General features: G+C 34.0%; 2 protein-coding genes across 2 annotated transcripts; both read left to right on the top strand.

Annotated features, from left to right (window-relative positions):
• Positions 1–74: 74 nt before the first annotated feature.
• Positions 75–1,937, top strand: LOC132544196 (uncharacterized). The gene is made up of 3 exons (XM_060207764.1): positions 75–388; positions 1,448–1,558; positions 1,793–1,937. The coding sequence occupies exons 1-3, from the start codon at positions 75–77 to the stop codon at positions 1,935–1,937; spliced, it is 570 nt and encodes a 189-aa protein (XP_060063747.1).
• A 15,961-nt stretch (positions 1,938–17,898) lies between these two features.
• On the top strand, positions 17,899–24,362 carry LOC132544197 (monocarboxylate transporter 14-like). The gene is made up of 7 exons (XM_060207765.1): positions 17,899–18,070; positions 18,480–18,623; positions 21,654–21,902; positions 22,536–22,772; positions 23,106–23,276; positions 23,637–23,762; positions 24,103–24,362. Exons 1-7 carry the CDS (start codon positions 18,058–18,060, stop codon positions 24,360–24,362), a joined length of 1,200 nt encoding a protein of 399 aa, XP_060063748.1. The 5' UTR covers positions 17,899–18,057.
• The last annotated feature ends 1,112 nt before the right edge of the window (positions 24,363–25,474 follow it).

The following is a 25,474-nucleotide window of genomic DNA, read 5'->3' on the forward strand; positions in this document are numbered from 1 at the left end:
TTATTCACAGCTAACATAAGAAATCAGTCCATCTACATATATTTCATCGTTTCGGATCAAAAAGAACAAAAAGGATGCTTGTTTTATTGAGTATCGTGTTGTCTGCACTTGTAGTTGGAGTGAATGGCGATAAAAAAAACAAATATCCAGAATGCTGTCCGTTTGGTATTGACGCATGTAAAACTAATTCCGGTTCTGGTAATGCTAAGGAGAGAGCCAAACTTTTCCCCGGTCTTTTTGTGAATGTGACATTCCTTGAGCTCCACAATAAATCAGTGGCCAATATAACGAATCTCAAAACCTTTCACAACATCGATATTGCTGGCAATAATATGCAAAGAAACACCAAAAGGCGCAAACGGGCAACCGGCTGCCACTGCTGTCAAACGTAAGAACAGAAACAGGATTTCCAATTTGTATCATATTAATTATGAATAGAAGAATATTGATGTCTGTTTAAGAAATGGCTCATTTTATATCTGCAATGCACACTTATGTCTCATTGAAATAAGATATAATCTGTATAATCCGCAAACACGTACTTCGTTAGTCATATCCAAATGTAGATACACGTGTCCTGATTCATATATTATCTAGAATTATTATAGAACTTCCATATCAATTTCGATTACTGTAATAATGTCAGCAGTGACATATCAGTTTCATCCTTATAAAGGGTCTTCGGCGGCCATCAGCCGAAGGGATTATCGACACACATAAATTTACACTACTGTTTTCGATTTTAGTTCAACTTTTTATTTGTTTTATGTTCTATGTATGTTATGAAACCTAAATAATAATTTGCGTCTTGACAAAGGAGTTGATTGCCTCGAAAATCTGACAATTCACTTGTCCGTACAGTCATTATTACTTCGTAGACAATATGTCTATTTGAGTAATAGCCATCTTACGGACATTTTACCAATATCGGACCATACCATCGATATTACTTACTAGATTATACACATCATCATGAAAGGACAAAACAGCCGTATGATGAAGTTTTAGCTAGTATTAGGTATTTACTGAATTTATTATTGTACTTGTTTGTAAACGACATAGAAAGACCGATTTGATAACAGAATCTTAATTCAAATTCACATTCAAAGAAACTATGACAAGACATGAATAAATTATTCTATCCTTAAAAGTACAAGGAGAATGAGACCATATGTTCCGGAAAGGTGAGCGTCGTCTTCTTCATCAATGACATCGGATTTATATATCTTGGTTAAACCAAGTATGTATGTCATGTTCCTAAAAGCACGTGTGCCACACACACTATTTCGGGCCCGAGTGAAAACATCTGACAGTAATTGAAAACTAGCAAAATATTTCAATATATAATATCGATATCTTCTGTTACAACCATGTTAAGAAACTTCTGACTTGTTTAAGATATGTTTTGTGTAGTATGTGTTTTAATGAAATTCAATTCTTTTGGCAGTGAGTTTGTATATATTGCTGCCACGGAAGTTGAATATGAAGGAGAAATACATGATGTTGTTCAGTACGAGGACATCGGCAGCTACCAGTTTACTACACAGGGGATTTGTCAGTATGTACCTTCACGTTATTTTTGTAGGTTTGTCAATGCAATATTTTTTTTCAAATGATGAAAAGAGAGAAAAAAGTGCATTTTTTATTCGCTTGATCTCATGGTTGTTATGTAGATTTTTTATATAAATAAAACGTTTACAAAACACATATGAAAATATATATTCTTTTACAGGAAATAAAAGATGCTTAAAAATCAAATGGGTTTGAAATCCATTCAATTTTCTATTTCCAGGAACGCCGCTTGCAGTCCGAACTATACTTGTCAACTTATGTATAGGCTAGAATGGATCCTGATAAAAATTGACTGTCCGTGGGAACCCGATATGATGTTTGTTCCTGTTAATGTACCGAGCCATTGTGAATGCATATCAAATTAAATGATAGACAATTTTTGCAATTTTTAAAAATGTTGTCTTAATTAAATTATTTCCTGAAAAAGGAACTAAGTGATATTTGTTATCAAATAAAGCATCTTAAAATATAGAATATTTCAGTTAAAGTTTTATTCCTTGTCAAACAGAGAGCTATAATCAAAAGGCTTTGGATATTCATAGCACGTCAATATAACGTAATATAACTAAAGTAATATTTAGTTATTAGCAAATGATAATAGTAATACAGTAAAAATATAGTAAACATCAACATCGATATATTTACATCAGACTTTGTCAGTTTGAGTTACCGACATCACTGTGGCAAACATCCAAAAAGCCATATTTACATAAGACTTTGTCTGTTTGAGTTACCGACATCAATCAAAACTTTGGTAAACATCCACAAAGCTATATTTACATCAGACTTTGTCTGTTTGAGTTACCGACATCAATCAAAACTTTGGTAAACATCCACAAAGCTATATTTACATAAGACTTTGTCTGTTTGAGTTACCGACATCAATCAAAACTTTGGTAAACATCCACAAAGCTATATTTACATCAGACTTTGTCTGTTTGAGTTACCGTCATCACTTTGGTAAATTTGGTAAATACCCACAAAGCTATATCTAAATCAGACTTTGTCTGTTTGAGTTACCGTCATCACTTTGGTAAATTTGGTAAATACCCACAAAGCTATATCTAAATCAGACTTTATCTGTCTGAGTTACCGTCATCACTTTGGTAAACATCCTCAAAGCTATATCTAAATCAGACTTTGTCTGTTTGAGTTACCGACAACACTTTGGTAAATACCCTCAAAGCTATATCTCAATCAGACTTTGTCTGTTTGAGTTACCGACAACACTTTGGTAAATACCCTCTAAGCTATATCTCAATCAGACTTTGTCTGTTTGAGTTACCAATAAAGAGCTAGTATTGTCTACAACTATATATGAACTTTAGTGGAAGATGTTCTACTTCGTACATTCGCATATTCAATCTGAAAGAAACAGGTTAATATCAAGAGGTATACAGTAATTACTTTCTGTAGCAGATATTACAATAGCTACACATAATCACAATTTTACAGTGCTATGATCTTCATAGAGATGGCTATCTGTCACGGTTAACAGCCACAAATGTTTTGGTGATTACCTCATCAGATTTAGTTCATATTCATATCATTAATGTATTCGTAAGTTCTACCTAAACATAATGAGACATTCTTGAATTGGACAAGATAAAGGGAAAACATTTAAACCTAAATATATGAAATATTGAGTCTGTGTGCCAAGGACACGTTTACACACATGTTGAATACTTATATTCATTATCTAAATATAAATCATACACAATAAATGTTAATGATTTAAATAAAGCTTACACTCAAGACTAGTACTAAAGCAACTTAAAGCTATTCAAACTATGTTTTAATTACAAGACTATGCCAACAGTATACAACAGAGAAGGTTCATACCAACTTCCAAATATATCTGAAACACTGATATATATACTAACATACACAAAAACTCAGTTTTCCATACAAATGTACAATATCTCATACAACTGTATAAGGAGTAGGTTGTTGTTGCCTGTACATAGTGTTCAATTCTGACTCTGTCATTCAGCTGACGGAGCATGATTCATGGCTCTTTTGGTAGAGCCAGTCAATAATCACACCAGAGACCTGGGTTATGATTCCTAGTCTGGGCACTCGACAGGAATAGGTGTTTTCCTTGTTCTTTCACACAAATATATGACATATCTTGTACAAATGATTGGCATATCTTGTACAAAGTGTGATACCTCATATAAATGTATGACATATCTTGTTGAAATGTACAAAATTCTGTATAAATGTATGACATGCTGTACAATGAAAAATATATAATACAAATGTACAATACCCCATACCACTGTCTGACACATCCTGTGCAATTCATGATATCCCATATAAATGTATGATTTATCATAAACAAATGTACAATACATATGTAACAAAAACTAATGTTCAAAATTCTCATACGTATTTACAAAATTTCAATACTGTCATACAAAATCTTTATATCAATGCAAACAAATTGTAACATAATGTAAAATTGGTAGAACAATGAATTTGAACAATGATAGGCTTTATTGTATCCAAATACCAAAGGCATGGCTGTTTACAATACACATCAAATAAATATATGATAAAACATAAACATTGTACCAGGATAACAAATATTGTCACATAGTATGCAAGTTATGTTTTTGAAAACATTTAGTGATACCTATCAATAGAAATGGTAGATAATAATTATGGTTTTGTAGGTTCAATATTCAGCAATTTTCGAGGATTGAATAAAAATCAGCAGAATGGATACAATAATATCAATAAAACATAGTCCACTTCATGGCTTTCATTTTAAAAAATCGTTTTTGCTTCAAGCTCTTGGTAAAATTTCATTTTTATTTTCTTTCTTCCTTTTTTTCAATTTTCAATTTGTAAAAATTTGAACCATAAATATAACAGTTTTTACATAACTAGCAGGACTTCTTAAATCTACATTGGTTCTTTTGGACTGTTCGTTAGAATATCTCAAACTTTGATTCTGACATCTCCGCTCAATGGATTCACAACTTATTTGATTCTGGAGAAAATCTAATCAACAATGCTAAATTTCTGATTCTTTACTAAATGGTTATAAGAGAGAGCTCTCAGGAAGCAATTACCTTCTTATCCAAGTGTAAAATTACAAGCAAAGGGCAGTAACTCTTGACATAGGTTCAAGTCTCATTTTAGTTTGCAAAACACAGCCAATCAAGCATTGAAAACAGAGTACTTATCCTGAGTTCAGTCCTGTCGGGTAGCAATGGTGGAAAACTAGTAAATGTTGTACATTTTCATCATCATATTCAAAATTCAGATCATGTGCTCATTACACAGGACAAGTTTATTTTCAGATAATAGAATATGTCACACCAAACGATGAAATATGCAAACATGTACATTCCTACCGTCTTTACCACAAACCACATGGTCTTACACTTCAACTCACTCAAGACAAACCATCAGTATTACTGAATATTTTGTTTGAATCTATGTTCCTAGAACATACACTCACATATCAAAACATCCACATGTTGACATTTTGTGCAAGTTTACAGCGTTCACAAAGTAAATAAAAATTTGCATATGCAATGATCAAATATGGTGACTTACATTCATTCATTTTCCAAAGTTTCAGAATGTTTTGCAGACCAAACATATCTTCACCAGTCATGTTAGATAATTTAGTACACGCATATCCATTATTCAATTTCAGACATATTCAGTCTCATTTTCCCAACAGATATTTACAACTTTACTTGTATCTGTCAATGAGAATGCTTTTAAAAGTTATTGTAACAAACAGATGCACCAAAATTCTTCAAATTTGTCGGCATCCCAAATCAAAGACATAAAAGAAATTATTTCTAATGTAACTTGATTAACAACATTACACTGCAGTATAAATGCACTCCAACATATATATGTATCTGTTACACCTTACTTGTTTAGGTATATATATATAGCTTCATTTCAAAATTTATTCTATTAAGTTACAAACAGCTTGACACCACTTGTGTATATTCTATACAATCTGACACAAACTTTTCGACTTGCATTATTTTTTCATTAAGCAATAACAATTATTGGCTATACTAACATCATTTATTATTGATGGAAATAAACAATATTTTAGATATTGATTTTTAATCATTTTTAATGCATTAAATTTGCATTTGATTTAGTGATAAAACACTGGGCAGGTAAATTTTTTATGACCAACAATATTCCATATCTATAACATGATCTGTTGACTTGTGAAATACTCCAACATGCTACAGTAACTTATAATCTTACATGAAATATATCAAACAGCAAAATAGATGTAAGTATTTGTCATTACACATTCGTATATTTGATGAAAAATTGTGCGGACTTACAAAATTCCACAAATCTCTAGTAATCCATCTTATTCTAGTGAAAAAACTACTCCTTCACTCTTTAGCCTAATATCTGCCTAAATATAAGCAAACAACACTGGAGCTAAGCCCTGAGTATCATAGATACTGAACAAAGAATAGGAAACACTTTACTAGTACATACCTTTTCCTGTGATTTTAAATCCTGACACATTTTAGTAATTTTTAAGCCTTAATTCGTACTTGATAAGTGTTGTCTTAATTATTTTGAACCTATTATCTTTTTCTTTATTATCAAAATCCTTCACATCAATACATGCTCTTTAAACAACATGACTTTTTATTAGCTTGTGACTTAAATGCAAAATTCACAGAAATTCTACCAATGTGGGACACTGTAGAATATCCTAAGAATTAGATTCAATCTTTTTCACTGACAAATATCATAACAAAGATACCTCCTGATATTTCAAAATCTATGAAGTTTATTCACTATCACTGTCACTTTCGTCGAATCCTGTCCAGTCAATTTCCTGAAGCTTGCCTTGCCTCATTGCATGCTCTATAAGTCCTAGGTGACAGAACACATACTGGTCCGGCATCTGGATGCTGAAGGCCCTCTGTGACCTGATCCTACGTACAGTTTCCTGGACATCTACGCGTCCTGTGTCCTCTAACTTTCTGAGACAAATATCTATTGTCATGAATGTACCTGTAACACAGATAGAGACAATTCAAATGAACTGACATCACCAATACATCAATGATTCAAAGATTTACAATTTGTTTGAATCCAGATGTTCTCTTTTTTTACTATTAAATATGGCAATTAATTTCTTAATATGTACAACCATTAAACTTTTACATATATGTCTTACATGCTCACACCTCACTTCCTTTCTCATGTCTCGATATTTACATATCACCAAGATCAGGGTTAATCCAGTAAAATATGTACTTGACCCAAGGGCTCCAAAACAAATCTATTTTATTCATGATTCTGTTTTCTGCCTTTTACTTCTAAGCCATAAATCAATTTTATGGGATCTGTGGTGGGATAGATTTATCACTGAAATATCCCTTCAGCAAACATGTTGAAACTATCATATTTATTGGCCTAATAACCACAAACCAATTTTAAACATTGTTCTTCGGCTATATATCTCAAAAACATGCTCCCCAGCCCCAAGCAACAACATTAAAAGAAGTTTCACAAAACTACCAAATCTACCCTAGGTACCTGTAGTTTTAAAATTAAGACACTGTAACACATGATTGACCCCAAATTTAGTTGACCTAGCCTTTGTACTTTGCCCATAACAGAGCTAAATAAAACAACTTAATCATTGCACAATGAATTAAATTAAATTGAATTAAATAAGATTAACTGTACATAAGATAATTCAAGATCTGGACAATGTGTTGGGGTGGTCATACATAGATATACTGTAAGTATATTCCAGGTATGGGTATAAAAGCATTTAGAAGAAAATAAATCTCAACACCAAGCTACACGTAAAACTGGTTTGGTAATTTACAAAGCCCAATTCAATCCTGATAACCACAATTGTTTGAACTTAATTTGTTCATGAAAAGTTTGATCCTTTCCCTTGTTTTCTATTCTTTCCTTTGTTCTTGCTTTTAATAACATGAAATTAAAAAATTCCTCTTTAAGAAATAGTGATAATAATCTTTGTTAAATCCAAGATGGTCACCTGTATTCTTACAAGTCCCAAAATCAATCGGTCACAACTACAGACCAAGGGGAACCTACATATAAGATATGAAAAAACTCCATTCATTGTCAAAATTGAAAGACGGACAATTGTCAGTCATTTTTAACTGACCAGTCCCGAAATCTAAAGATACAACAAAACAACAAGGGGAATTTGAAAATGAAATTTGAGAAAGATCCATCCTGTATTTCCTGATAAACAGCTCATTGTCTAAATCAGTTCCAACTAAAATGGGTGAAAGGACAAAGTATAACCTAAACGTAAATTTTGTAAAAGATCTATCTAACACTTCTCAAGAAAAAGTGACAAGGTTTGTTTACTGACAGAAGATGGACTGATAATTGTAATTGTATTGTCCATAGCCTCCGTGTACAGAGATATTTATCAATCTATATGTTGTTATAATACACCCTGCTTTGAATCAAAGTATATCATAACATTTGAGTTAATATCCATATTCATCTTAATAAATGGAAACGTTAAATACAATGATAAGAAAATTTTGAACCATCACAACCAAAATCCATACTGGACTTATCAATACGTTGAATTTCTATATCATGAAGACAAAGAAGACTTTTTTATACCCTAAAATTCATAAACATTAATCTTACCCTGTGTAGATATGTAGGCTTGTTTCTGCAATCAGCCATCCATGTAGTTGGCATTGATGAAGTCAGAGGATGGATCCCCCTCCTTTATGGGTAGGCAAACATGGTCAAAGCATAGCACATCTTCGGCAAGTTGCATTTGGCTCTACCAATGAAAAGTTTTAATTGTATGGGTAATGTGGTTCTGTGCTCCGTGCCATGTGCATGTAGAAAAAATATCAACAATGATAAACAAATTGATCAGAAATGCAAGGAGATCATGGAAGAGTTTGAAAAGAGGATTTCAACAATTGAGGATGAACTAAAAAATAAATGTGATGAACAAAAATCAGGGACATCGAAAAGAAGAACTGGCTACAGGAACAAAACGAGACTCTACTCAGGAACCAACAAAACAACCAAATACAAACACACAGGAAATTCTCACAGAACTTGAGGATAGAAAGAAAAGAGAAAACAACATTTTAGTATTTGGAGTAAAGGAGCAGACCAGCAGCGACGGGAAGGAGAGGAAAACCGAAGATGAGAAATCATACAAAATATGTTAGGAGCATGCAAACTACTTGATGGGGGTAACAAATGTGGTACGACTCAGAAAATTCAAGAAACCAAGCGAGGATTCAACGAACCCACCAAGTAAAAGGCCAATATTGGCAGCATTTTGAACTACAGAAGATAAAAAAACTGCTACAAAAGCACAAAAAACTATAAATTGTTCAAAATTAGCAACGACCTCATAAACAATGAAAGAGAAAAGGAAGCATCGCTTCGAGAGGAGGCTAAACGAATGGAACAAGAACAATCTCAGTCGGGGAAATGTGTGTTCCGCGTAAGGGGGCCACTGAAAAATTGTACGGCAAACAAAAAAAAAAAAAAAAAGAAAATTAAACTCAAAAGGAAAACAGGACCACGGAAACCCCCAGGATCGTTTAAAATGTCTTTACACGAATGCCGATAGCTTACAAAATAAATCGCACAAGTTAAAATTTAGAACAGTAGATAATGAACCTGGTGTAATTGGAATTACAGAAATGTACCCAAAAAATGCTAGATATCTGCCTCAGAAGTCTGAATTTATTGTCACTGGTTATGATCTATTAATGAATGATAAAAACAAAAACTGTCACAGGGGTGTTGGTATATATGTAAAGGAAGGTTTTAAAGCTGTAGAAGTAAACATAGGAAATATATTCAAGGAAAGCGTTTGGGTGAAAATCAATTTGACGGACGGGAATTGTTTATTAATAGGATGCCTATATTAAAGCTCTAATTCCAGTACAGAAAATGTAGCGGAGTTAAACAAATTAATTACAACCGTTTCATCGGACCCAACCTATAGTAATTTGTTATTAATTGGAGATATCAACATGCCAAAAATAAACTGGGATACCTGGACATCCAACAACGATGAAGGAAAAAACGTTATAGAATCCTTAAGAGATAACTACTTGTGACAGCATGTAAGAGAACCCACCAGGGACAGAACGGGAAACGAACCAAGCATATTGGACCTTATTATAACTAACGAAGATGAAATGATAAAAGATATTTCCTATGATAGCCCAATTGGAAAAGGCGATCATTTGGTACTTGTATCTTTTGTAAAACACTACAGTCAGTCAATGAAACACCACGTTTGAGGTACAACAAGGGAGACTACAACGGTATGAGAGGAGATATGCCAGATGACTGGGAAGGAATCCTGCAGGGAACTAGAGCAGAAATGTACAACAAATTCACTGATTTCCTAACAAAAAAATCCCAACAATATATTCCAAAACAGAAATCTAATAGCCACCAAGGAAACAAGGACAGAGTGCCATTAAAGGAATCAATTCTTAAAAAGATTAACAAAAATCACAGAGCATGGCAACGTTTCAAGGAAACTAAATCGGACAAGTTTGAGAAAAAAATTGCTGAAGACATTTAAGACCAACCTAAGAAATTTTGGAAATATGTCAACTCCAAAAGAAAGGTCAAAAGTGGAATATCGGACCTTAAGGGTCTGAACGGAGACGATGATAAAACTGCAGTGAGAGATAGGGACAAAGCTGAAGTTCTTCAGCAGTGTTTTTACCCAAGAACCTCCAGGAGACCTACCAGAATTCAACAATAAGGACATAGTCCATCCGTTTGAGGATATAAATTGCACACCAGAAAAAGTTGAAAAAATTGTTATCAGATTTTTAAAAAAAACAAGTCTCAAGGACCCGACATGATGCACCCCAGAATCTTAAAAGAACTACGGAAACATATCATGACCTCTGTCGGAAATATTTAATAAATCACTACAGGAAGGTAAATTACCAGAAGGTTGGAAAGAGGCAAATATAACTGCTATTTTCAAAACAGGCTCAAAATTAGCAGCAGGAAACTACAGTCAGTTTAACTAGTGTAGTAGGAAAAACGCTTAATTAGTGAGGGACAGCATTGTAAACCGTATGGACAAGAATAACCTACTAAGCGATAAACAATTTCCAGAAGATCCACACAATTACAACTACTAATGGTTTTGGAAGAATGGACAGAAATAATTGAAAACGGCGACCAACTGGATGTTGTATACATGGACTTTATGAAAGCTTTTGACAAAGTCCCACATCGCCGATTGTTAAAAAATTAAAAGGATATGGAGTTAGTGATCAGGTCACCAATTGGATAAAAGATTTCCTTAATAACAGATGTCAAAGAGTATTAGTGAATGGAGAATCGTCTATGTCTTACCCGGTAGTAAGTGTTATACCACAGGGAAGCGTGTTGGGGCCAATTTTGTTTGTAGTCTATATTAATGATTTACCCGAAATTACAAAATCTAAATCTCCACTTTTTGAAGATGATACTAAATTATACAGAAAAATCACAGATAATAAAGATATGGACATTCTGCAAAGTGATCTAAACAAACTTGAACAATGGTCATCAAAATGGCTACTCAAATTTCACCCGAAAAAGTGTAATGTACTTTCAATTAACTCGACAGAGAAAAGGAAGTATTACATGACGGGAACAATGGGTGAACAAATAGAACAGGAGAATATAACATCTGAAAAAGACATTGGAGTAACAGTGGATGAAAATCTAAACTTTAGAACTCATATCCAGTTAGGAGTAAACAAAGCTAATAGTATTCATGGATTAATCAGAAGAACGTTCACACATCTAGACGAAAAGATGTTTAAACTATTATTTAAGGCACTTGTAAGACCCCAACTTGAATACGCCTCAAGTGTATGGAGTCCATATAGGATGATGGATATCGAGTTGATAGAAAACGTCCAGAGGAGGGCCACAAAACTGATACCTGATTTTAAAGAGCTGTCATATCCTGAATGCCTGTAGAGACTAAAATTGCCAACTTTGGAACACCGACGGAAAAGAGGAGATCTAATCAATGTATTCAAGATACTGAGGTATATTTATGATAAACGCGTTACAACTGGTATATTTCAACTGGACACTGAAGTAAAACAAGGGGAAACTCATTAAAAATATATGAAAACCAGTTTAACTTGGATATAAGGAAAACCTTTTTCAGCTTTCGCATAGTAGATGCATGGAACAGTCTGCCACAGCATGTTATAGATGCAGAGGATGTAGAGAATTTCGAGATACTACTAGATAACCACTGGGAAAATACTAAAGAATAACTTTATATATATATGGACATGTTAATTGTACACCAGAAGTATATCAAATTGTAAAATATTGTAATAACATCTGATATGGACATAGAGGCTTACAGCCTGCGTCCATTATTTATCGTATTAAATTCGTATTCAAAACATGTTTCAAATACGAGTTCTTCTTCATACAAAATTTTGTGGTCAATAAACGACATTAAACGGTGAAATACCACACTTGTCATTTTTTAAATTAGAAATATTTCATATTACCCCTGAATATCTTAGTAATATTGTAAAAGGATTCAAACAGATTTATGGCGCAAAACATAATTGATTTATGCTGTATCTATTTCTGATTTTTTTTTAGAAGATGTTTAGTCTTTACAATTGATAATTGATTTGTAGTCATCGTTTAAGTGAAAAGTTCATAGACACATTGGACCCATTATTTGCAATGGTAGGCTCGAGTTCCAAATATTCAACAACACTTTGACAGATTGTATTCATATTTGTGCCATAATACGGAGCATCAATATCTGAATCTGGTTAGATTTCAGATAATCAGTCAAATAATACGGTCACTCTTCACAATATTTCATTAAAATTTTACCGATGCAGATATAACCCACTCACCCAACGGAAATAATTAAGTATTACCAGATATTCTGGTTTCTTTCCACGGTCGGATAATTGTGCGCTTTGATATAGGTCGAAAGGAGTAAGTATCCTAAGTTTATGTACCCAGTTCACAATTTTTGTATATAAATTAAAAAAAACTTTTTCAAGCTTATCATTTGTGAATATTACTATGTTACAAACTTGTAATAAAAACAACAAGAAAATATCCCCATGTCAACAAAATCTTGATTTCAGCTCAAAATCGATGAAGCGACCAAACCCACTATGTACATCTAGGTCAAGAGATTACAGTTCTATCTTCATAATCACACTGGGAAATGGGATATGTCTTCATGAGATCATAAATGTTAATCCAGATTCGGATTAACACCTTACTGTAGATTTTAAACGATTTGAACACTTCATCTTGTATACTATCTTGAGAGTTTGGATACATAGATTCTGTTTTAATGTATATTTGTTCACCAGACGCCAAGTCAATATAACCCAATCCTCATTCCATCCCAACCCCCTAAAAGCAGAAAATTTAAAGGTAGCAATGGTGTACCGTGAGATATTTTCAGCAGGAAACTGTAAACAGTCTGTTTCATGAAAATATTGATTTACGCCTCTTCTTGATACTGTTAAAAGTAACTGTTGGTCTACTCTATAGATTTACCTGGTGCCGAATAGTTTTCAACATGTATGATACAATTCTCACAAGATTAGCTATAGGGCTATGAATACGTGTTATGATTATTTTACAAGGTCAGTACGTTAATCTTCACAGAAATGTTTCCCGCGAACAGATAGCATCATACTTGTAGCCCATTAAGACGCCCCCTGTTAAGAAAGCTACTACAGAGAACAAAACCAAAATCATAATTCAAACACTCAAAAACGATTAAAAGGGGGGCAATGTTAGCAAGAGAAAGATTTAAGGAGCCGGGCCGCTTGACAATGTTTAAAAATATCAAAACTGTGTGTTCCAAAAGGTTAAGCGTCTTCTACTTCAACGGCCATACCCAACATGTAAATTTAAGGAAGTTATGTCATGTTCTCAAATAAAAAAAATAAATCAATAAATAAAGCTCACGATGACGAAACCACTAGACGATTTAAAGAATATCGAACACAGCCAACTCCATATTACACAAGGAATGAAGTGATTCACTGTGACATCATGATGATGACCACAAAACTTCTCCAGGGTTTTAAAAAGCCTGCATCTCTCCCAACCACGTGTTATAAGTATATTTCACCTGTTGACATCTTTCAGAATCACGATATTGGGAAAGAACGAATAAACTACAACATTTATAATTGTGTAATAATTACACAACATTGTTACTTGTTTTTTTCCGTAAAAACATGTTGCAAACACTTCCTTTCAGTTGAGCTTAAGTAATTTCTTATCTCAATATTTGGGGAAAAAAAATCTAAATCCAACAGCGGCGATACCAGGTAGGCAAACACGTGTGAACTTATCAGCAATAACAAACGTAGACATCATGCCTTCGATCCATCAAAGTAAAAAAGCTAAAAAAAAAAGCGCGGGTAAAGCTATTAGGTTACATTGGTATTTTGGCGATAAGGACCGAGTTATCATCATGGATCATGAAGAAGTCTATGCCTGATTTTGCAGAAACTAATCATCACTTATACTGCAGAAACTGATCATCGCTTATATTGTAGAAACTGATCATCGCTTATATTGTAGAAATATTGCAGAACTAATCATCGCTTATACTGCAGAAACTAATCATCGCTTATATTGTAGAAACTAATCATCGCTTATATTGTAGAAATTGATCATCGTTATATTGTAGAAACTGATCATCGCTTATATTGTAGAAATTGATCATCGTTATATTGTAGAAACTAATCATCGCTTATATTGTAGAAACTGATCATCACTTATATTGTAGAAACCGATCATTGCTTATATTGTAGAAATATTGCAGAACTAATCATCGCTTATATTGTAGAAACTAATCATCGCTTATATTGTAGAAACTGATCATCGCTTATATTGTAGAAATATTGCAGAACTAATCATCGCTTATATTGTAGAAACTAATCATCGCTTATATTGTAGAAACTGATCATCACTTATATTGTAGAAACCGATCATTGCTTATATTGTAGAAATATTGCAGAACTAATCATCGCTTATATTGTAGAAACTAATCATCGCTTATATTGTAGAAACTGATCATCACTTATATTGTAGAAAAACCGCTTATATCATTGCTTATATTGTAGAAATATTGCAGAACTAATCATCGCTTATATTGTAGAAACTGATCATCGCTTATATTGTAGAAACTAATCATCGCTCATATTGCAGAAACTGATCATCGCTTATATTGTAGAAACTAATCATCGCTTATATTGTAGAAATATTGCAGAACTAATCATCGCTTATATTGTAGAAACTAATCATCGCTTATATTGTAGAAACTAATCATCGCTTATATTGTAGAAACTGATCATCGCTTATATTGTAGAAACTAATCATCGCTTATATTGTAGAAACTAATCATCGCTTATATTGTAGAAACTGATCATCGCTTATATTGTAGAAACCGATCATTGCTTATATTGTAGAAATATTGCAGTAGAAACTAAACTAATCATCGCTTATATTGTAGAAACTGATCATCGCTTATATTGTAGAAATATTGCAGAACTAATCATCGCTTATATTGTAGAAACTGATCATCGCTTATATTGTAGAAACTGATCATCACTTATATTGTAGAAACCGATCATTGCTTATATTGTAGAAATATTGCAGAACTAATCATCGCTTATATTGTAGAAACTAATCATCGCTTATATTGTAGAAACTGATCATCACTTATATTGTAGAAACCGATCATTGCTTATATTGTAGAAATATTGCAGAACTAATCATCGCTTATATTGTAGAAACTGATCATCGCTTATATTGTAGAAATATTGCAGAACTAATCATCGCTTATATTGTAGAAACTGATCATCGCTTATATTGTAGAAATTGATCATCGTTATATTGTAGAAATATTGCAGAACTAATCATCGCTTATATTGTAGAAACTGATCATCGCTTATATTGTAGAAATATTGCAGAACTAATCATCGCTTATATTGTAGAAACTGATCATCGCTTATATTGTAGAAATTGATCATCGTTATATTGTAGAAACTGATCATCGCTTATAGAGCAGATATCAAAGCGAAACACGATGCTTATTATCATTATTATATTGTTATACTCTAATTATATGCGTCCAACAAAACAGTTTGTAAAGTGCCTATGTGATTAGCATCTTCCATATTTTAGTTTCTTCCCCATAAAAGCAATTTTCAGAACACCCAAAAGTTTAGCCTAAAACTGTTGAATGTCCAATGATAGCCAGTGGTAAAACTGTGGTATCACTGCCTTTTTAGTCACTATTTTAATCCTGTTGAATCGTTTCTATAGCCTTATAGATAGATGTATGTTAGGCCTCAAGTAACATACGTTGGGACGAAAACAGCTGTGCTATGTGAATTTTTTATCAATTTTGTGACATAAATGTCACTATTTCTATCTCCTGATATTCATGTATTTTATCTTTGTACAATCTACACCCATAAAATGTACATAAACATACAGGTATATACATAATCATTTCAGCATCGTCTCAACAGCTGTAGAGAATACCCGGTGAAGCAAACAGACCGAAGAGAACTAAAAATTACCACGACAAACAGTGCATCGCTTATTGAATTTACCTTTCTTTTATATCACAAGTTAGAAAAGTATATGTGATGTTTCGATGACTGCACTACCGCCATCATAAGACAAATGACCATACTGAAGCATGTTTGCATATAGGTACCGTCTCGCACACCGAGCACCTCGGTTTATTTACTCTTTACATAGGTCATCTTTCATCTCCTTACTGGGTGTAACTAGAAGAAAATATCCCTCCATATATCACAAAGCAATAATATTCCCCTGAGTGGTATTTATGTAATTTAATTTGACATTCTAAAAATAAATTGAAAAAGATGAATGATGATATTTCATCATATACCTAAATATGTACAAGGATTAATTTATTTCATTTAACACAATGGACTTCACGGGAAGTGTTAGTTATATATCATACGGTGATTAACACTATTCCAACCACCGTTTTAAGCATGCTTAGTTGATAGTAAAATATTGTCCATAAAATGAAACACGAGGAAGAGTTTTCCTCGAGAAAGCAATGGGTGACGTTTAAGAGTATAGAAATGTATAGAAATCATTATAGCAACAATGACCATGGCATTTGTCATCCGCATCTGAAAAAAACCAATTCCGGTTAAAAACTTTTGATGAAGCAACAGATTAAGTCTGAAAAAAGGGCCAAATAGAACTCCAGACATTGTGTGGAAATCGACGTGACGGACAGACGACCGAACGAGATGCACATGTGCTCGAGAAAGACGGTGATTACCCGTGAAAATTCTGTATTTCTCTAAGTAAAATACAAAACGCAAAAGCTATCACTCCAATCTACGAAACTGAGTCAAATTCCAATCGAGTTATGTAGACGAAGGTTATAAAACTGTAAAACCCTTTTTTCTGTTATATCAACAATATCATTCATTTCGAGGCCTTATCCAAGTAATGTTCCAAAATAAAAAAAATTGTGACTATAAAGGATTGTACTTCTTGAGATAACGTACATTGATATCTTGTAAGTAAATAGCGAGGTTGTTTACTCCAGAAGAAAAAAAAAACAAAAAACAAAAAAAAGTAAAAAAAAAAAAAAAACAAAAAAAAAAAAAAAAAAAAATACCCCAAAAACCTACAAGCTAAATCGATGATATATACAGGGAATGTAGTAGATATGTCATTGGTTTCCGAATATCTGCTCAGTCTCGCATTAAAGACCAGTGCAGGATGTATATGGACATCAAATACAAAACAGATTAAAGAATAACACAAGGGAGATGTAAATAAAATGAATACATTATTTCTTTAACAATTAAAAATGAAAAATACATATAACCATACAATACGCCAGTACATACACCTTGAACAAATGTCAAAACTTATACTCATTTCTATTACAATAATCACATCTTATTTTACAATTAAGTACCAAATCACAAATCAAATTAGGCTGTTTTCTACCATACACTATACTGTGGGTAAACGTGTAAATGCCGAAGAGATAACAGATGATTAAGGACTACATGTGTGCTTTGTTTGCACTCTTCACGTGTATTGACATTTTCAGATAACAATACTACAACGGTCTAGTTTAACAACTCACCTTCTTCAGTCAGTCGACATATGTATACGTTACCGACCGACACATATCTGGATTTCACACCAATGTTATGAAAAAGTGGCATGATTATGGGAGGCAACGATACAAAATCTCGAAAAGAGTTCAACAGTTATGGATGTTTACTGGTGGGATGTACCTTCACATTGAGATTGATCTCTAACGGGATATCCCAGTCAGTCGGATTAGTCATCCGGGAACTTATAGAGGAGTTCCACGTGGGAAAAAGTGAAGCTAATGGAATAGGATCTTTCAATACCGGCCTGATGTTATTGTCAGGTTAGTATTATATCTTAACGAATCAATATATTCCTTAACCTTTGCCTGATTGGTGCAATGCTATGTATACAATTCACAATAAACATAGTTAAGTGATTTCGAGAGGAGATAACGCAAAAATATAGCTGTTAATCTCCTTTTTTCATTAACGTTAATTTTGTGGGTTTGAACAATAACTTGTACATAAATTATCAGAGTTTAACTCCCTCACTCTCCTTTGATCTTCATACATTGTATAATATATATTGTGATTTGTATTTTGGTAAGAAAAGATGCAGGAATTATCATACATGTTCTGTAACCATGTTAATGGCACATTTTGTTTGTTGAACTTACCGATAATTTATGTGTACTGAGAGATGATAGAAACGCTGCCCTCTTCACTTGAATGTCTTCATCCACTTTCCAGGTCCTTTGGCGGGTTTGGTGGAGCAGAAATTTGGGATCCGCATAACTGTGATGCTGGGTTCTCTGATATCATCTATCGGGCTGGCCTGTTGCATGCTTGTCCCTTCATTCCACGTCTTGTATATCACATACGGAGTTATAACCGGTACGGTCCCCAATCTCATCAGGAGGTAACGTATGTACGGACGTTTGGAGAACATGTCGTTACGGATAGTGGCCTTGTTCAGATAACATACCTGTACTGGATGTTATTGTTTAATAACGAAAATCCAGTTTATTGAATTCTGTAGTTATTCTCCTATCTATAGTAATAGCTTCTGAAGCCAATTTATAATTCCCTAACTTGTCTTCTAGGTATTCATATTCCCTAGCATACTTGACGACTCCTAGAAGGACGAAATAGCTACATAATACAGTTTTCTGAGACTATTTTTTACTCACTTGTGGTCATTTTTTAAATCCATACGCTAAAAGGTTTCAACTGAGTGTGTGGTCAATATCAAAGTGGCGTATTTTTATTTTTTTTTTAATAGAAAAAAAAAGTTATTAAATATTACAGACTATTTAAGACAACATGAGTTTTGAATGATCATTCAATGCTCAAAGATATTACAATTTTCTCAATTGCAATGACCCATTCGATTTAAGTACCAGTGGAATTCCCCACAAAGAAAGAACTACGAGTGTTAATGTAAATATCGGTTACACAAGTATTTTACTGACTAGGACACAGAGAGGATCGTGTTTGAAAGCATTAGCTGACTTATCACTTACGTTTATAAATGTTTTTCGTAGAAGTAACTCTCCTACATTCCGTCATCAAAATGTTACCAAATATGCATACGAAAGTATGCAGGATAATGCGTTGGTTTTGCATGATTACATTTTTTACATATCACCCTTACATATCACCCTTACATATCTCCTTTACATGTCAACCTCGCCCTTACATATCACCCTTACATATTACCCTTACATATCTCCTTTACATGTCAACCTCGCCCTTACATATCACCCTTACATATCACCCTTACATATCTCCTTTACATGTCAACCTCGCCCTTACATATCACCCTTACATATTACCCTTACATATCTCCTTTACATGTCAACCTCGCCCTTACATATCACCCTTACATATCACCCTTACACATCTCCTTTACATGTCAACCTCGCCCTTACATATCACTCTTACATATCTCCTTTACATGTCAACCTCGCCCTTACATATCACCCTTACACATCTCCTTTACATGTCAACCTCGCCCTTACATATCACCCTTACATATCACCCTTACACATCTCCTTTACATGTCAACCTCGCTCTTACATATCACCCTGACACATCTCCTTTACATGTCAACCTCGCCCTTACATATCACCCTTACATATCACCCTTACACATCTCCTTTACATATCACCCTTACACATCTCCTTTACATGTCAACCTCGCCCTCACATATCACCCTTACACATCTCCTTTACATGTCAACCTCGCCCTCACATATCACCCTTACACATCTCCTTTACATGTCAACCTCGCCCTTACATATCACCCTTACATATATCCTTTACATGTCAACCTCGCCCTTACATATCACCCTTACACATCTCCTTTACATGTCAACCTCGCCCTTACATATCACCCTTACACATCTCCTTTACATGTCAACCTCGCCCTCACATATCACCCTTACATATCTCCTTTACATATCAACCTCGCCCTCACATATCACCCTTACATATCTCCTTTACATGTCAACCTCGCCCTCACATATCACCCTTACATATCTCCTTTACATGTCAACCTCGCCCTCACATATCACCCTTACATATCTCCTTTACATGTCAACCTCGCCCTCACATATCACCCTGACTCATCTCCTTTAACATATCATACATGAAATCAAATGTGATATAGGATATACCGAAATTGAAATACATGCATAAATAGACTAAAGGATTTTTGTGTTGTATTGTTTCTAGGTTATTAGCGGGATACTGGGCCAAAAAACAAGTCCATGAGGGAAATGCTAATTTGGGAATAAAAATATTCACATCTCTTTGTAAAAACTTTATTATCAATAGTCTTAACGAAGGTGAAGTAAAACACGACATTGAAGGATAGATGAAGTATGTATGAATTAATGAAAGACACAAAGTACAAACATTTGCTTACCTATCGTAATATAGCTTTAAGTCATAATTCCAGATCATTTCAGTATTATTTGGAAATGATAGAAATCGTGTTGAGCATTAATTGGACGATATTAACATCACGCGGTTAATTGCTTCAAAAGTAGATTTAATGGCACTGAACAATTGTGTTGGAGTTTCCGTTTAGTGATTCGTATTGTCTAAGAGGAGTTTCATGAAACCAAAGGTGGATTTACTGTATTCTAGGGATTTCACTGTTAACCTTGGCCAAAATCAAGGTACTCAGTCCGGAATTTCAAATATCTTAGAGTGATTTCAAATACCTTAAATTTCTTAGCTCCATCCATACAATGGGGTTCGAAGTAAAATAAGGAGGTTCTAAATATTCATAAAAAATCCTAGCCAAGATTTCAAAAAAGAAATAAGAGTAAATTCATGATCTTATTGGTACGATTTCGTGTAAAGGGATTCTGAATAAGCCAAGGGATTCTGAATATCCAGGCGGAATTCTGAATAAGCCAGGGGATTCTGAATAACCAGGCGGAATTCTGAATAAGCCAAGGGATTCTGAATAACCAGGCGGAATTCTGAATAAGCCAGGGGATTCTGAATAACCAGGCGGAATTCTGAATAAGCCAGGGGATTCTGAATAACCAGGCGGAATTCTGAATAAGCCAGGGGATTCTGAATAACCCAGGTAAACAAGCAAGTAAACTAGCAAGATTCCAAATATGCTTTGTTATATCAAGTAGACTAGGAGAATTCAATATAGCCCTTGGGAATTTCAAGTACTCTAGAGGAAATCCAAACAGTCTAGGGAGTCACTAAAGGAACAATCCAGATGGTTACCTCAAAGGAGTCAAGGTGTGCTAATATGGAAAGTATATGTTTTCCCCTTACATTGGGAAATCTTGCAACTTGCAGACCATTATGGAATATTCCATTGGTTAATTAGATTTAATCTGTAATGACGTCATCAACATTGTTTTACATGTGACTTTGTATTGCTATGAACCAGGTTTTGGATTTTCATTGTTGTCCATATCGTCCATGGTGCCGATCAACATGTACTTTCACGAGAGACGAACACTGGCGAACGGCCTGTCAACCATCGGCGGAGGGGTTGGAACCAGCGTCTTTCCATTTGTCATAGCCTGGCTGATGGAGGAGTATGGATGGAGGGGGCTCTATCTTATTCTGTCTGGGTTATCTCTCCAAGGGGTCGTTGTTGGACTGATAATGAAGGACAAATACAAAAACCCAAAACGTAAGAGTTCAAGGTCATTCCTCACTTCTTTTTATGTATTATTTCTAATACAGAGTTAAGCGTGGTATTGTATATATAATATCGCAATAACAAAAAAAACGTCATTTTATATTTTTATTCTGTTTTTATAAATAAGAAATAATGGAACAATGTGAAAAGAAATCATGTATCTATAATTAGATTTTGAAAAAAAATACGCAGTCAGAAAAAGAAAGTACTTCGACTTTGGCAGAAGAGCGTGACTTTATTCTAAAATCAATATTGAAATATTCAGAATTTCCGATCATTCGCAGAACATCTCCATTGATATGGATAAATAAATGCATTTTTTTAATATCTAAAGCTGTCAACACATTTCTTTCGACAAAAAAATGGTTATGTGGGTCGACCAGTTTTCAGGACAGCATTAACATACAATTCAATAATAGTATCATTAACCAAAGTGCCTGAAATAGGACACACCCTGTGTACCATGTCAGGGATAGGCGTTCGGACGTTTTTGGTGACTTGGCTATGACAAATATTTCACATTTGCAAAATCAATCTATACCACTACCCCTCCTTTTGTTTCTATCAAGTTCATAACCCATATCAAGGGATTTTTATTCATTGCTTTCCGTTCTCTATTTTTAGGAAATGTACTTTTAAATCATAAGAAAGACGAAAAGAAGGAAGTACCTGAAGAGAGAAGCACACTTCAAAAGATAAAGGCTTTGTACACCAACAAATACTTCGTTCTTTATGGGCTGGTGTCCTTTAGTGTTGATATGGTCGTTCTGGTCCCCTTCTTTATGACCCCAATAATAGCAGCTGCTATTGGACTGTCACCCAGGCAACAAGCAATGATTATAACTGCGGCAGGGATAGCAAGTAAGTTTCTTCTGGTGCCTTCAAGGTTTCAACAATTTAGGGCATTTTTAGCATTAATGGCGAGTCCTAAAAGGGCGAGAAGCTGCAAGGTGCAGTTAATTCATTATCTATCTCTGCTCCATTCTCAATTTTTTTATTATGATATATGCATTGTGGAGATTTTGGTATGTGGGGTTTAAATATTTCTGCATCCAAGACATATTGTGCGATCTCACCTGTTAAACAAAATCTAGTGGCAAAAAAGACCGTTTGGCGATTAGAAAGGCCTTCATCGTTGCTCAGTACTAAATATGAGACATGTTGTTATGATAATTATATTAATTAACTTTTCAGGTATCTTCCTACGTCCGACAATAGGGCTGGCTGTAGATCGAATAAAGGCGCACTCAATTACTGTGATGGGGATATTCGCAATAATTTTGGGCGTATCCACTTTGGGACTGCTCTATTTACAAACCTATACTGCCTACATAGTATATGGCTGTATATTGGGGACCACACACGGTAGGGCTCAAACTTAAACATTAAATACTTATAGATTTTACACAGAACAACAATATATACTTTTCAGAAAAGATTGTAACGGATACAATAATCTTTGTGATAAGCTGACATTCGTTGCAATTTCATGCGATTTATGAAACTCGTCAAGTTAAATTGCCATGAAGTGGAAACTCCTGAAAGATCTTTCTATTTTTAAAGGGTCAGATACCGTTTTTGAAGATCGGTTCTAAAATTGTTAATGACATTGCTTAAAGTGAAATTTTTATTTCCAAAGTATAAACTACTGCAATATACTTGAACGTATTCCTTGAAGTTGTTTTTTTAAAGACAATACCTTACGATGGTTGTTTGACACCTTAGGGACCTACCTTCTTCTGAAACCGATAGTTTTGGTGGACATTGTTGGCAAAGAGTCATATGCTTTAGGACTAGGGTTTTACAGACTATTCGCGGGCACTGCAGTCCTCACTGGGCCCCCATTAGCAGGTAAACTTCAGAATAACTTTCTGCTCTTTAGAGCAATAATTTTGTCAAAAAGATAATCTAACAGACAAACAATGCTCCACAAAATTAAGGGGGATGAGATTAAGTAATGAAAATACATTTATCGGTCAGTAGAGAAAGAATATCCTGTTACAATATAACGATGATTCAATCTCGAATTGTTACCTGATCTCTTTAACCCCCTATTCGGGTATCTATATCTCAGTTTTTTTCCTTATTCCTTTATATATAGATATTTTAGAATTCTAATGCAATTTGTGTAGCAAATTTTCTTTTATTTCTAGTCGCAATACATTTCTTATATCATGTTCCATCCATACAGGCTGGATAATGGATATACGTGGACATTTTGACTGGCTGTGTTACTACGCTTTAGCAGTTTTTACATTTGGAGGTTGCTCTTTAATTATATTCAACATTTTCCTCAGAAGACGACATACTAAACCATATGAAGAAGATTACTGTGTTGTTTCTCAGGAGGACACGGTAGACAACCATATCAATACAGATATATCATTTACGACAGAAAAAACATCAAAGGTGTCCCTGAACACGGAAAAACAAGAGAGTACATCAATGTAAGATTAGGATACAGAGGCGCATGTGTAGGGATGCTGGCATCCACCTCTTCATATAGTGTATAGATGTTTTATACTTGATGTTTAGAAAACGATTTAAACCTTAAAAGAAATAACTTGTTCAATTTGTTCTTTTTCCTAAACTAAATACTAACGCATGAATAAGTACAAAAAAGCAATAAACATAAAAAAATCCACAACAGCTAAAACGAACAAAGTAATCATCTACACAGACAAGGAGGATAGCAAAAGAAGGCTAGATTTTTTTTCGTTTCACCAATGACATATGTATACGTTTAATCTTAATGATAATTCATATTCTCGAAATGTGGGTCGAGGTTGTAAGAACGAAATACCAAACATCAAACTTGTCTAACTTCAAGATTGCAGATGATAGAGATTGCGTGTGAACTTCTGTTCAAGCGGTTTACCGTAAACTGCAAACCACATTATAATTAATTCGAATAAAGGCACAAATCAGATGTGCTTTAAGTTCTTTAAAAACAATCCAATATCTAAAATTGTGGCATTTATTGATTTTTGACATTAGTACACCTCCCAATCAGGTTTTTGTCATTTTTTGGAACAATTAGGATTTCCCCCACGTCAACTCATTGGTTTCAACGATTTAGTCGTTTAGAATCACAGACGATTCCAAGAAGGACGAACTAACGGTTCAAGATCGAAATCTTATATTAAGGACGCATTAGAACGCTCCTTTCATAATGGGATTTGTAAACCTTCCCATATTGTTTTAGTCATTGTTTACTTTCAAATAATTTTGACCACCTTACATCTTTAAAACGTCGTAAATTTCCATCCTTTAGACCCTAACATCATTAAAGCGTCGTAAGTTTCCATCCTTTTGACCCTAACATCATTAAAACGTCGTAAATTTCTATCCTTTAGACCCTTACATCATTAAAGCGTCGTAAGATTCCACCCTTTTGATCCTTACATAATTAAATCCACGTAGGTTTCCATTCTTTTCATCCTAACATCATTAAAGCGTCGTAAGTTTCCATCCTTTTGACCCTAACATCATTAAAACGTCGTAAATTTCAATCCTTTAGACCCTTACATCATTAAAGCGTCGTAAGTTTCCACCCTTTTGAT

This window comes from Ylistrum balloti, unplaced genomic scaffold, assembly GCF_031769215.1.
Source record: "Ylistrum balloti isolate Yb309-2 unplaced genomic scaffold, AGI_CSIRO_Ybal_v1 Utg369782, whole genome shotgun sequence".
Classification (NCBI taxonomy): domain Eukaryota; kingdom Metazoa; phylum Mollusca; class Bivalvia; order Pectinida; family Pectinidae; genus Ylistrum; species Ylistrum balloti.